The 15,264-nt window shown below is 39.9% G+C and overlaps 1 protein-coding gene across 3 annotated transcripts in view; it reads right to left on the reverse strand.

The window, feature by feature from the left end:
• Positions 1-12,265: 12,265 nt before the first annotated feature.
• The window catches only part of COL11A1 (collagen type XI alpha 1 chain), a gene marked incomplete at both ends in the record, with an annotated part of 161,159 nt that continues 158,160 nt past the window's right edge, over positions 12,266-15,264 (reverse strand). For all 3 annotated transcript variants that reach the window (XM_082312409.1, XM_082312410.1, XM_082312408.1), the window contains 3 exons: positions 12,266-12,412; positions 13,991-14,224; positions 14,902-14,970. In XM_082312409.1, the coding sequence (XP_082168535.1) occupies positions 12,266-12,412; positions 13,991-14,224; positions 14,902-14,970 (450 nt within the window). The remainder of the gene's footprint in view (positions 12,413-13,990; positions 14,225-14,901; positions 14,971-15,264) is intronic.

Consider the following 15,264-nt stretch of genomic DNA (forward strand, 5'->3'; position numbering starts at 1 on the left):
GCACCTGTAGCAGCTGGTAACGCAGAACGTTGAGCCTCATGCTCATGGACTGACTTGCCCAACCTTCTCCTCTGACGTGGCCCTTCCTCTGTTCTGTCTACATTTTAAATATTCCCAGCACAGCTCTGAAGCTCCCTGAACTCAGGGCCACAGGCAGAGTGAGGTGTCCACCCCCCAAGCAATGCTGCAGGTGGGGCTGCGCGTGTGGCTCTTTCCCATCATGTACTGTGAGAAACACTGCTTTGCATTAGGCTTTAGGTGAACACATTGGAATGTGTTGCAGAACAATTCCTGGGATTTTGTAATAGGATTTTAGAATCTGGTCAGATTGAGTTAACTGAGATTTAGGTGAGATTACAGTAAATTTCACCTCTAGTTAGTTGAGCACTGACAGCACCTCAGCCAGAGAGTCTCTCACTATTTTGCTAGCAAGAACAGATTTTCACCCCCAAGTTACAAATACAATTTTAAAAGGTTAACTTGGAAACAATAGTATCTATATCTGCCAAGCAAAGACTAAAATTTACTTACTGCAAGGAGCTAGAATTTAAAAAATCAAATTGACTTTCTAAATTTCTCTTTTTAAAAAATCAGGCGCACAACTTGAGTTTTGTCTTTGATTAGTTTTAATCTCAGGTTCTCATGCAACCTAACTTAATGTTGCAATAAACAGAATCCAAACAAGAACGCTAGTTTTTTTGGAAAGAAAATACATATTCTCAGGGTTCTACACTCAGAATCAAGTGAAAACATGAGGAAATTAGTCTTCAGTTTTAGGACTTTCCTTTCTTACTATAGTCTGGTAGTTACCTTGACCACCTTCTTAGCTATTAAGTTGACACAAATACCAGTCTGATATTATTGTAATTGTTACTGACAAAATGCTTCTCCAAATTTGTGAAATTTATTAGCACATGAGAATTACGAACTTGAGAAAGCCAACAAATTTTTGTCTTTATGAGTCTGGAAATGCCCTTCCGAAGAACACCGATTTCTTCCAGAAGTTTGGCTTTAAGAAGTCAAAAAGTTTTTGAAAATATTTACTTAAAACACAAAACTTTGCATGTGTTTTGCTTGTAAATAAAGGATAATGTAGTGCAGAAGAAGCTTATTTAAACTATGCATAGAAATATGCATGAATGCCAATTGTATTCAGTTTATCCTGACTTAATTTGAATTAACTTGATGGGTCTTTTGACACAAGCTGTACTGACTAATTGTTGCTTATTTGGGTGCACTATATCAGTGAGCATGGCAATCAAAAGCTCAGCCAGATGTTCATATTTAGTTTGATTGCCCACAGCCTTAGGTTTGAAGAAAAGTCAATCAGCAAAATGATTCTTCTTAGCATCTGTCAAGGTACTGATCGCATTACCATAATAGCATTCAGAATAAGCAGAATGGCTCTAATTCCCCTTTCACTTACCCTGGTATCAGCCTGCAGTAGATCTCTGGAGTCTTGGTTTGATACCATCACAAAATATGGAATGATGTGAAATTAGACCAGAAGTCTTTATAAGTAGTTGATATCACCACAGTGAAGAGTGAATGTACTTTTATCTTTATATGAACTTATATTAATGTGAGTCACTTCCATAAAAGTGTCTTTTATACGTTTTACACCAGCATATGTTTATGATGATTTACTGACTGAAGGGATATTTTTTCCAAGCATCAAATAAAAGCTTTTAATAAAAGCTTTTAATAAGCTGAAAAATGAAATGTATTGCACCCATGTGCAAGAAACCTAAGCCTATTGAAACAGTTTCTTTGGATTTACTTTAAAACTTTTGGAGATCTGTAAGATACATCAAGCTTTATATTTACTGCACAAGCAATGTTTTTCAATTCCATAGTGTTTTCATGAAAGCATACATAGAAAGTTAAGATTGGGGTTTTTTCTCTTTTTTGTGTATTTTTTTCAGATGTTCTGAAAGCATCTAACAGATAGAGAATTTGCATTTATTTTCAGGAATTTTCATTTATTTTCAGTATTTATTTTGATACAGCTCAAAACTATCTTAACCTTTCTCTCCTTTCATCCCTAGGTGTTTCAAATGTGTCCTTGCATTTCCTGCATAACTGGATCCTACGTCATTAAGGGTAAGACTTTTTTTTGCAAACCAGATGGGAACAGTGGTAACAAGGAGAATGCATGGTTTGCAACTGTGTTAATTTAAGAATTACCATGGTCTGGAGTTCTCCCCTGCTCAGGAATGTTTTAATTTAGAATCCCCACCTGCCTGTCTGGCAGCCGAATACTTTGAGCAAGAATTATCATTCCACTTCTTTGCTGAGGATACCCTAAGCCCAAGACAATTCATAGCTAAGGAGCACTGAGGGGAAGAGAGCCCAGGCTAGACCACAACTGTTAATTTGCTGCTTGTCTATGTGTAGGACTGGTGCAGGTCTCTTACTTAGTATTACATAGAAACTGTAAAACTGTGAACGTAGAAGAATCCTTGCCATGGCCCTTGAAGCTGATCAACTGTGGACAAGAGAATACCTTATTTTCAACTGTTTATCTTAAAAGTTGTGATGAAATGTCATTTGATTTCAGCAAGTGCAAAAGCAGACCTGTGGACCGTAACTGCACTGTGTGCTGCTTCTCCCTTTTGAGTAATGAAGCTTGTACTTCTCTTTTACACTGTTTAATGGGTGTCACGTCAAAAAGATGAATTTAGCCTGACAGATGAAGGTAATAGGGGAAAGAGTCTGGAAACATTATTATGTGTGATGAGCTCCAGCAGCAATTAATTCAGGAATGAGTTTACTGAAGGAAGCTCCCAGCCACAACCACAAAACTCTGAATGTGGCTTAGTTTTCAATCAAAGCTTTCAGAGAAAGAGATTACATGAAAGAGGAGCTACCGCATCCACCACAAAGCTGCTTAATATGATTCGTGTCTCAATGGAAGAGTTTTCAGTGTAAAAACTCTTTAAACGGTGTTTCAAAACTAATGACACAAATCCCTAGTTAGTTGATAGAGTTGTTTAAATATTGTTAGCGTGTGCATACCTGGAATCAGAAGTACCACAGCCGCTCAGGTTTTGCAGAACTGTACAGCCCTTTCTACCACCGAAACACCTAGGTAAAGAAAACAAATAACACCTTTTCTTCTCTTTACTCTTTAAAAAGGTTTCTTGCCTTAAGTTGCATACATTCAGCCCTTCAGAGAATAATACTCAGGTTGGTGCTAACTCATGGGAAGCATTTACATGGCATGACAGGGGAGAAAACCCAAGTGAATGGGAGGTGGCACTGAACTGTATACCACGGACAGGGAGTCAGAGGACATGCGATGGGTTCATGTGTCTGAAGGAGGAGAAGGCAAGGTTTGTATTTTGGGTTTTTTTTACCTTACTTATGCCTCTGCAGAGGTAATAACTAAATTTGAATACACCTCTTCCACATGCAGAGGTATAAAAATCTGAGGCTCTGAGACTGGTACATTCTTAATGGGACGTTTTTAGGAGAAATAAGAATTGAGGGGAGGAAAAAACTGACAAAAAATAGCAGGATTTTTTGGCTAGAGATGAGCGGAGGTACAGCTCTCTTACACACACACACGGCCTCAGAAGGTACCTTATAAGCCTTAAAGCAGTCGCTCCTGAGCTGACCTCAGACCCTCCCATGAAGCGGCGGGAAACACGGCAGGCCCGGAGGCCCTGTCGCTGGGCAGCCAGGTGCCGCCGCTAACGATCCTAACGGTCCCAACGGTCGCGGATAACGGCCCCGCCGCCGCAGGCGCCATCCTGCGATGGGCCGGGCCGTCGCTGAGCGGCGCTGGGGAAGAAGGGTGGCTCTGAAACGGCGCTGCCCTGGGCTGCCTGCGGGCGCCTGCCTGCCGCGGGGGGACGGCCGGCGGTTGGGCTCCGGGTTTTCTCCGCGTGAAGAGAACTCCGCAGGCGTTTCACCCCCGTCGTTCCGGGCTCGCGGTTCTCTCAGCTGCGGGCTCAGCAGGCCGCCCTGCTCGCCCTTCGCGGTGCCGGGCTCCAGCCTCGGGCGGGGGGTGCCGAGTGCCCCGGGACGCCCCGTCCCCGGCCACAACCCCTTGCAGGCGGCTGCAGGCCGCCCCAGGCGGCAGGCTTAGCCCTGCCGTTCCCCTCCGGCCGTGGCCGAGCTTGGCCCCACAGCGAACCCTTTCTGCCAGTTTCAGCCCAAACCCCCTCCTTGGTAGAGGTGGAAGTTTTCCTCAGAAAAGCCATCCACGTGAGTGTCCTTAGTACCACCCGTTAAAAGAGGGCTTTAGTGTAAATATTTCTTCAGCTGTACCTCGTCATCTTTCTCGTCCTTTGTAGTCCTCTTTTGTCGCATGCATAGTGTTTGTGGGCCAGGGCTTTACCCTTTCCTGCTCTTTGCCTTGTTACGGCCCTGTCTTCCGTGTGTGGGAGTTAGGCTGTGTTTATTTAGAGAGATGTGAAAGCATGCATCAAGCTCTGTATTTCTTCACTGTGTTCGGACAGAAAAGGGCTGAATGCTATCTGGCTATCACTACTTACATAATGAAAATATTCCAGTGTTGCAAGAGCAAGAGAGCCCTCAAGTACTTTGGTGTTTTTGCTCCCTCTGAGTTACGTGTCTCATTAGAGTTAAATGTATCATTTCATACACCATCACAGCCGAGTTCCACTTGGGTAACGTGCATCCAAATTTGCTGTATATCCATATGAAGTATTTATCGTTGTACATATTACGAGGGTATTCACTAACTGTGCTTGCATATGTTTCAGCCCTTAGTTGGCTTTCGAATTTGTGATTTCGCTTTCATCTTCGTTTTATAGTAGATAATTCTGACCTACTCATTAAATTTAATGAGTAATCACACTGGCTAGCTGCTGTTTGTACATGGTACACTTGCGCATACAGTCATCAGAAAGATTATGCAAAACATGAGAAATGAATGCGCACATGCAAAACTACATAATGCCTTGAAATAATCAAGAATCATTTAATCAGGAAATTTTTCAGGTATCACCAGTTGATGTGTACTGTTCTTTTTTATTTTTTTATTGCTTTCTCCAGGAAAATTGTCATGGAAAGATGCGACACTAGTTCAAATGGTTCCTCAAGATATCATGGCTTTGTTTTGAGGTTAATATGTTTAGAAAATGAAATAGACCAACTTTAATGTGCAGAGGGAGGTTTCACAGAGTCATCAGTGTGAACTGATCTCCCTATTGTTTTCATCTGACTTTTGTTGCAGAGACAGTCCTCAGGAGGACCCTAGCTCTGCCTGACCTGTGTGCTTCTCTGTGGTAGGAAAAGGACACAGAAACTGCGCAGCCCTTGCCATTGCCTGTGCTGAATCTGGATGTCTGGATAGGCTTTACGTTTTGTGAGTCTGGCAGCATGTTAGTGTGGCTGTATATTGATTTCCCAGCCTGCTCACCCTCCCTCATCGTCCTTTCTCCCTCCTTCAAGTACCCGACCTTAAAAGTTAAGCCTCTCGTTCCCTTTCTCAGATGTCCTGTACTTTTCAGTGCCACAATAAAATGTGGCTGCTCTGTGAGAATAGAGCTCCTGCAGAGGAAGCAACGTCAGGAATGTCTGCTGAAGACAGAGATGTGCTTAGGAGGGCAGCCAGCAATCACCTGGGATGCTCCCAGGCTGGACCATAAAGATTTCTCACCCTCCTGCCCTGGGTTGAGGAGAGGAGGGAGCCAAGTTCCTTTTCCCATGTATTTCCCCACCGCTTCCTTATTTCCTTATTTCCTTTTGTCCCCTGCGTTTTTCTCCTTTCTGTTGTATGCTGAGAACTATTTCTGTGGTTTTACTGTGCCTTTCTTTTATAGAGATGCCTTTATTCAACTGTCAGTATTGTACTCATCTCCTGTACCCCAGCACACGGGGAAACAATCTCGGTGTAGATACCAGTGGACTTCCTCCTACCAGTCAAATATTTTCAGTCACTTTGAAGAAAAACACCTTATAATTTCAAATGGAAACATCACAATTAAAAAAAGGGGAGAGGCGGGGAGGTGAAACATACTTTGTTCAGAAATGGAAGTGCTGTGGAAATTTTTTACCAACTAAAATTCCATTTTTGGCCCTCTCTGACAGTGAACAGCTTTGATCTTAATATCTGTGCATTGAACAAGTCTGCAGGCCTAGGGCAAAGTGGGTATTTCTGAAATTCTTCTGAGGAATAACAAAGGGATAAGTGATCCCTATACATCCAAATCAGAAAGTTACTGAATAGTGAATGTTACGAAGATTATATATTTAGGCATTCTCCAGAGCCTGAGCCTTCACATCGTGCTGTGTTATCTTGTGAGCCAATTTGGGCAACAGGACCACAAAGCAGAGCTACTTTCTCACCTGAGCTGACTTTGAGATGATATTCTAATAAAAAAAGGCATAGGCTCCAGAGACTTATGAATAGAATATAAAACCTCAGCTATTTTTTGTTAGTATTTGACAGAAAGAAGCTTTTATGTCAATAAAAATAACTTCATTCTAAATCTCTCCACTTCTCATTCACTTAACATACTTTATGTGCTGCAATGAACAGTGCCTGCTCTAGAAGTCATTCACATCAATGAGAATACCCTCACTGACTTCACTGGGCTTTCTGTGCGAGATTCCAAGTAAACTAACAAATAACAAATTAGTATCTCCATTTCAGAAACACTAATTGTATTGGAATGTTGTTGTTACTTGTTAGTCAGATCCTGAGTTCAGTTCACAATTTCAACATTTAGTTAATATTTTCCATTTCAAAACACAGGTTTATAGCTCTGCTCTAGCTATGTTTACCTTTTACTTGTGCTAGGAACTACCAAGCTTGCAGGCTATGCGTCTGGAGGCTGCACAGCAGTATGGCCTGGCGTTGCTGCAGCACATGGTGTGCTGTGGCCATTTTCACGATCTGTGGCTGTAAGATATTTCAGGGTGAGATGGGAACTGAGCGGGAGGCTTCTGTGTTCATTCCTGGTCATTAGGATGACCTGGGGACTCTGGGCAGCCTTTTTGTCCCAGCCCTGTGCACTCAGAAAGGTTCTTTCAGTTACCCATTACATCCTTACTACAGTGAAAACGCAGCAGAAGATCCAGTTTAGAGAACTTCTGGGGCTAGAGAAGAATTAATTTGGTTTTCTTCTTGCAGATAATTTTATTGACCACCACTTAAGGCATAAAGCGAAGGCCAGAGCACAAAATTAGAAGATGGCTTTGCAAGCTGTTAAAGAACTCTGACAGGTACTTACATCCAATCTTTGTTAATGTACACAGAGGAAGAAATGATGATAAATGTTCCATCAGCTATTCTGCTTACTGTATCGTTTGGAAAGTGATTAATTTCCCATTTCCTTGTTATCTGTTGAGGGCTTATTGACACTGTTTGTGGCAGATGTTTTTTGGTTTAAAATCATGAAGGAGGTTGAGTGATTATCCTTGCTGAGCCTTATGTTGCTCTGAAAATACCAGCTGAGTATGAGAAAAAGCAATAACGTTAGTCACTTGGGTGTAGAATGGCTGACAATCAGGAGATTGAAAACTACTGCTACTATTAGATTGTAATAGCTCATGAAATGTATACTAGACATTGAAGGGCAATCAAGTTGTCAGCATCATCCACCAAAATGCAGATTACCAAATGATGATGAAAGGAAATCAGATAACAGACTCAAGGTTTTTCCTGGAGAGTAAACTCTGGACTTGAACAGAACAACTGGCACCATCAAGAAAGGGAAGATAAGCCAGATGTATTGACTTGTTATTTGTGGATTTTATCATAACCCACTGACTGGGCCCTTGGTCGTCTCCTATTTACACAAATTATGTTTTAGTAGTGTACAATGTAATGGCAGCATATTGGGTGGACTGAATTTTAATTTTCATCTGCATTTTAAACACGGTGCAAGCTGGAGTTCTTTTATGCTTCAGCAAGACTTAGCTACAATGTCTTTTTGATGTTAAAAAAAATAATTTCTTAGATCATACCAGGGAGCAGAGAAGACACTCAGATCCCAGTCCTGCTGCTGAATTCTTAACAACTTCTTTCTGTCTTACTGAAGTTAGATGTGTTTTGACGGAGATCACTTCTCCACCCTTGAGAAACTGGAAACAAAGTCAAGGTCTGGCAAAGCTCCTGCGAGAACCTAGACAAAACATGTCCATGGTAGCATTGTAGGCGTTGGCTCCATCCTCTCTCATTAGAACAGAGCCTTCATTCACATAGCTGAGAATAAACCAAGCCCAGTTTTGGCTAGAGCAGCATGTCTGAATATCTTTATGCTTGCAGCCTTCTTCACTGCACTAATCTTCGGTGCCTTATTGAAAACAAAATGAATGAATAGCTTTAAAGCAGTCTACTCCTTTGCAATAATCTTGGCATTGCTTTTTACCAAATTAACAATGAGCCTCTTTCTTTGATAATTTATATGCCTAGAAAAGGAACACAAACAAGACACCTTTCCAGTTAAATATAATAGACGTGACATTTAATATCCTGTCTTTGTCATTTTCAAGGTATTTTTGGTGGGTGTACAATAGAAGATGCTCATTCACAGAAAAATGAGTGTGCTTGTAATTAATAGAAAATCAATTGCTATTAAGGCATCTCCTACCAGTCATTAGCATGTGAAGCTTCACTTTATAATTAACAAAGCTGTTCCCAAGGGGAAGGATCTTAAGCAAATAACTGCTTATTTTTTGAAACAGATGGTAGCTTTTTGTGTCACAAGGTGACTGTTGATGTTAGCCATAATGACTGCCCACTTAGACTGAAAAAATTATCTTCATTACATTTTATGAAGTTTTCCAAGAGACGTGCCAGTCATGATGAATTGATATTGCCCTATCCTGGATTAGAAAGAGGAAAGGAGAGAGAGAGAGAAGAAACTCTACACCTAACACACAGGGGACAGTTTATACGTCTATAGTCATAGCTTGCCATATAAATCTGTCACATGTCCATGTTATTCTGGACAGAACGTTACCTCAGTCTGTAATATTTGTTGGCTTGTGTTTGCTGTGTGCCTACTTACTCCTTTTCCATGCAACATGACAGCAACATCTGTATTTGCAGGGAAGAAACCGTATACTAGCTCCAGTATGGCTTTTCTCCGTTTAGGGACAGGCTCGAAGCAAACTTTCAACAAAAACTGCCCAGTCTGCTCTGAGGTAGGGTGAAACCTCAAGATTGCAGAATATCCAAGTTCTCTTTTGTCAGTTTCTAGAGGTAAAAATCCAGATGTCATATAGCAATTTCAATCTTTTTGTGATTACACAGGTTTTTAATTTGTGGTGTGAAAAATATTGATCCTTATTTTCTTATGGACTTGGTTGAGTAAGGTTGAGTAAGCTTGCATAGTTTTGGAATGGGTATTTTTTTTTTTATAGCAGCATATGATGAATCTGAGGTTTTATGTTTTTATGGCTAGTAGGATTTGACTACAGAATCTGAAGTTTATTTCATAGAAAGACTAATGTGAAATTTCTTTCTGCTCTTTTTGTTTGGTGTTTTTTTTAGCACTGCTAATATGAGACTTCTGTTGAGGGAAAAAATAGGTAGCATAATTTTTGCTTGAAGGCAAAAATATATAATGGCAATTTTTCCCCTTTAATCAGAAACTTTGAGAGAAGAACAACAGCACATTGAAACAGAGAATGGACAAAGAGGAGTTACAATAACTAGCGGTGGTGAGTAGCTGTCATGACAAGGATAAATAGTAAGGTACCTGGCTAAGACCTTAAGAAGGGCTAAAGAATAAACCTGATGAGTCCTTGCCTCAGAGGTGTAGAAGACTCAAGTTGTTTTCCTCCTTTGGGATGTTGTCAGCATCAGCCTTGGCAAGATACTTCAACTAATTCTGGAAAAGAGCTGTGTTCATTTGGCTTCTTGCATACACCATTGCACTCTTGGAAATGCTCTTCTCCTGCAGCCTAATCCTGACTCTGCCAAATCACAACCATCTTTATTTTTTTACCCAAATCATCCTGAAGCACCTGACTCAGAAGTGTTATTTTTTTTAGATAGGCTTGAACAGCTCAGCACGTAATTTAACCTAGCCCACTCGAGCAGCAGAAAGTAGCTGCTCCCCTGCCAAACTTATTGGTGCTGTTTTCACAGCTGTCGTGGACATAACCAGAGTTCATAAAGAACAGTTAGCAGATTAAAAAAATATAAACCGTTTTGGAGGCGGCCCAAGATGACATATGTCATGTCTCTAGCTTGGACCCATCACCAGTTCTGGTTCCACTATCTAAAACAAGGTACTGGAAATCTTGTGTTCCAGTAATTGCTAGGTCTTGTTCTAGTTCTGGTCTTCCATTTCCCATCAATAAGTAGGGTCATTTGCCTACCTACCTTATGGGATCCTACAAGGATAAGAACAAGACTGTGAAGCACTCAGGCTTTGTAGGTTGTAAGAGAGTGGCTGGGGAAAGAATATCAGGTCCCTATCTTGTCTTTGATAGTATTACATGGACTGCTGCAGCTACAAATCCATACAAACTGAATGTGAAATTATCAGCCTTGCTGCCTACTGTGAATGGCCAGATCAGCATCTTTTCTATTAACACTTCTCTTCCTAGTGCTGTTCCCAGTGCTTGCCAGGACATGTAGTAAGATTACTTTTTTTTGAATCTGGATGGTCTGGAAGCAGAGCGAAGTTACAGTAATAACAGTGGGTGAGTTTTGGACGTTGAAAAAAGAGAATGACCAATCCAGGTAGACAAGACTTGATTTTATTAATAAAATTTGTATTTTCCTCTTTGAGGTGACAGTTACAAACTTTGGTTCAAAAATAAAAGAAAATATGAACAGCAAGAAGTTGACGTTTTGAAATCTCACTTTTACATGTATAAACGTGCATAAGAAAATACCAGTTGGAAATGAGCCAGCAGAAACTAGTACTATTTAATTTAACAATTTATAAGAAATAGAAACAAACATTTCTTTTCAAGTCTTACATATATTATGAAAAATAATTACAAAAGGATTTGTGTTGTAAAGCTAAGATGTAATTTCTACTTCCAACTACCTGAATAAAATGGTCAGAGGGAAGGCCAAACCAACTTTTTTTCTGTGAGATTTGAATAGCAAATTGTAAGAGTTTGGGTCAAAGACAGCTCTGCGGGAAGCGGTCCCCTCCTATGTTGCTTAGCAACTATGTAGAATCACATGACCTAGACATATTGCATCCCTGCCCTTCAGGTGAAAAAACAGGGAAAAAAATTATATTAATGGGATGGGCAAATATTGTATAGGACCATTCTGTGGAACTTTTAGTATCCAGTTCAGGAAGCAAGCATCCACCATTGCTTACATAAAAATCTACGTAAACACTGCAAAAATCCATAAATAACTGTTTAGAATCCTGTTTTAATATTTATGCAGACCAAATAAGCACAATGGAAACAAATTCAGATGAGATTAAAAAAAAAAAGAAAAGGTATATAACTAATTTGCTTCACACAGATTTTTAACAGATCTCTTACACAGAAGTTGTTTTTTTTCTTACATATTTTCCCCACCCAAAAATATAAACTTGTTTATTTTAGGTATATACACGTATCTTATGAAATTCTGGAATTAGAAAAGAAAATAAAAAGTCTGAGGTATAGCACCATGGAACACAGCACCTTTGAAGGTGCTTTCATTATTGAAATTCATCATCACAGAGTGATATCAGCAGAAAAGAGTTGTTTGAGTGTGCTGCCCAAGATCTTCCAGTTTTGCCACCTTAAGTTTTGTTGGCGACTTCAAATAACAAAGCTCTTCAACAACAATATATACAAAGGGATTTTATTATTAATCAGAAATGGAATTGGCTTCACTGGCAATTACAGCTTTATTTTTTCAGAATACATACACAGTATTGACAACGTAGTTTTGTAATTGTGAAATAAGAGCCAGATGCAATTCAGAGACACATGCAAGTTTTGGAAATGGACAGAGAAATAACAGTATAGTACTGTACATAGAATAATTACAGTTTATTAAACACTTTCTTAACACCTCTTTGTTGTAATGGAAGGAGCACCATGTTGTTCGGTTTTTTACAGCACCAAAGGAATCCAAAGGGGGTGTTCCTAAAGTGAGCCCTATGTTGTCTGTCTGTGCCACAGCATCTTTGCAAAATAAGTTTAAGTCATGTGATTCTGGCCCTACAAGGGCAACAATTACTTTCTAGATAAGACATACATACACAGCAAGACATATTTTCTATGCCATCCTTATTCAAAACTTGCATGTGGCATGAAGTGGGTTGGTAGCACCAAAGTGCAACATTTTTCTTGATCTGATTTTGTCTTAAGCTTAACCAAGGAAGCAGACAGGACCGACCTCAAATCCAAACTTCTGGTTCTGATCACCAAAGTCATTGATCATCACATCAACTATAGGCACTTGGTCTATTTTGGGTGTGTTGATTTCGATCACCGTCTTTGCATAGCCCTTTCTTGACTGTTAAAAAAGAAGCAAAAATAAAAGCAAACATGGTTATACATCAGAGCAGTAAGCATGTGCTGTAGATCTTCATAGGTTCTCTCTGAAGTGCAGAATTTATAAATTATTGCCCCCTCATGCACCAGATACTACAAACTCTAAAGTTTATGTTGTCTTAGGATTTTATTTTAAAAATGTGACATGGAATGTTTTTGATTTTAGAAGGAGAGCAGGTTTAATAAATAATAACAATATTTTCATAGTACTGCGCATGTCTTCCTTGTGAAGAAATCACTAATTACTTCTGAAAGACAGAAGAAAGATCCACTTCTAAGAAGAAAGACTGTAACCGTCTCACAAAATATTACAGCAGCTGTTTGGACGTGAAAGAAAGTAGTAGTCTAACAGGACTGCCAATTGATGCGCTTAGAAACAGGTTTGAAGGCACATCCTTACTTCCTAACAAAGGCTCTCTACCTCCTCTAAATATCATCCATTCTAATACCATCTCTTATATCTTGTTGAGACCCCTTCCAGCTATGCCAGGGTCTTGGAGAGTAGATGCGCATCCACATTGGTAGAGCTGAGTGTTCTCAGTTTAGTAACAGAGTTACACCCTAAATCACTTCCAGCTCGCTGGAGCTCTACACTCACGCGCTGTGGATAACAAAAGCAAAATAAATATACAGGACATACAGAAAGGCTGACATGGAGCAGTTTTGTATTAGAATCTCATTGCTGAGAGGAGGAGACTCTGCATCTACCTGAGCTGCATCTCTTGTCTCGGAGCCAGGTACGTATCCTGGCACTTTTCAGATCTCTGATTATCATGGACTTCTCAGGAGCTGCCTTCAAAATGCTCCCATATCAAAAACCCAAAATAATTAATGAGGCTTCAACTGTCACTTGCTCCTTTGATGGCTTTGTTTCAAACTGTTCAGTACAAACCATTCTGTTTCTGAAAAGAGGTCACAGTTGCTATGCCTACAAAGACCGTGCCGGAGAGGCGGTCAGAGAGCTGATGCGTGTTTGGACAGCTCCAGGGATTTTAGCCGAGCTACGAGAGGATTCTGAAAGGTACAATCCAGAAACTTTGCCTGGCTTTGACTACCAAACAATGAGAAGAGGAAATAGAAAGTTACATATCAAACCATGCAATTAATTCACTACGTTTGGGTACATACATATGGCTTAGTTCATACATGTTTTTAGTGTAGTCACTAAATATTCTGTCTGCGTATGCCTTGATTTTGAATATAAATATATTCTGCTGATGGGTTGCCTCCCCTGATTATGCTTTTTTCCTTCTGTTTTTCTCTTATTCTGTGCTCGTACTAGCACATCGGTGCTGACAGCCTGTATCCATGCCAGGTTTCTTCCATTTCTGTTGCTTGGCTTATGGTTATTTTTGGTTTGGTACATATATGAAAATTAAATAAGGGACTAGTGTACTGTAGTTTAAAATCTACTAAGAGGCAGTCTATTAAGTGTTTAGAAAGCTTTTCTCAGAAGAAAGCTGTGAAAAACTGAATTTGTTTGATTTCTACTTTAATCGACAGGCTGGTTTCATAAAGACTCTTCTGAACCTCTACTTACTGCACAGCCGTCGTGAAGAGCTTTGATGTAAGGATTGTTGTCATAAGACATTTCTTCATCATTCGATCCTAAGAACCTTAGTGCTTTGTCATAGCTGTCAGATGATGCATCATGCCAAGCTACGGACTGATGACAGTTGTAAGTGAAATTTTGTCTGGCAGAGGCACTCAATAGTTTAAGGAACGTCATTTGGACCATATTAATGGAATTGCCTTCAACATCCAAATAGGAAAGCTGGAAAATAGAAGAAGTTACATGAATATTTATCTATTTCCTTTGTTAAAATGCAAAACAAAATTACAGAATGACAAAAGAACTACATAACTGTCCTTAATAAGAAAATCAACCAACATAAAACATTTTATGGAGTTTTAAAGTTCAATAAAGCTATGACTCAGTAAACAGATTCTCGTGTTGTAGCAATATATTTAGGATGAAGAGCTACATATTTTAGCTTCATTCTAATGGGAAAGACAGAGAATTACTCCTACCATGTAGTGTAAAAAAGCAGAATCTCTTTGGGAATCTGTTTTTAGTTAATTATAAAGTTATGTCAGCCTGCAGTCTCATCTTTGCATACTCAGTATATTTCCAGTTACCTGGAAAGGGGCAGGGGATCTGTGCTCCAGCTGCTTTACTAAGGTTCAGTGGTGATGTGTGGTCTGCCAGAAGCCAGACCCTCACCATCAGCTGTGCAGGCGACCACTGGGATCATTGTGGGACAATACAGAGCGGGCTCCTGCTGTCGAGTGCCAAGAGGCCCTATAGCTGCTCTGATATTTAGGGCAAAAAGGCTGGGGCTGAAAAGTCTTTTCATTAGCTAAATATTTATAAAATTCCTTGGGATCTGTTGATCACTGATAACATGTACTTGATTTGTGAATAACTGTTATGTTGCAGCGACAACTTACAAGTTTGCCTCGCTTAAATTCACTAAACCAAGATCCTGGATTCTCCTTTGGCCATGATGAAATTCTGACCTGTGTGGTAAAACAGCAGAGATAGGAGTATTTAAGACATACGTTAACAGATATGAAGGTTTTGCATTACCTGGGACAAATTTCACGTCAGATAGTAAAGAATGGTTCTTCCTTCTGAGATCTCAGCCTCTTTAAAGCTCTAAAATAGGATGTTTTCCTTGTCTAGAATGCCTTCAAATTAGTGGCTTTAAATGGAATCCAAGGTGATAGCTTATAAAGAAAGAGAGCTAGTACTATTTAAGGGAGACTGTTGTCATCTGTTAAGATTCAGGTAAACTGCTGGTATAAATTGTT

This window comes from Platalea leucorodia (genome assembly GCF_965183815.1).
Source record: "Platalea leucorodia genome assembly, chromosome: 5".
Lineage (NCBI taxonomy): Eukaryota > Metazoa > Chordata > Aves > Pelecaniformes > Threskiornithidae > Platalea > Platalea leucorodia.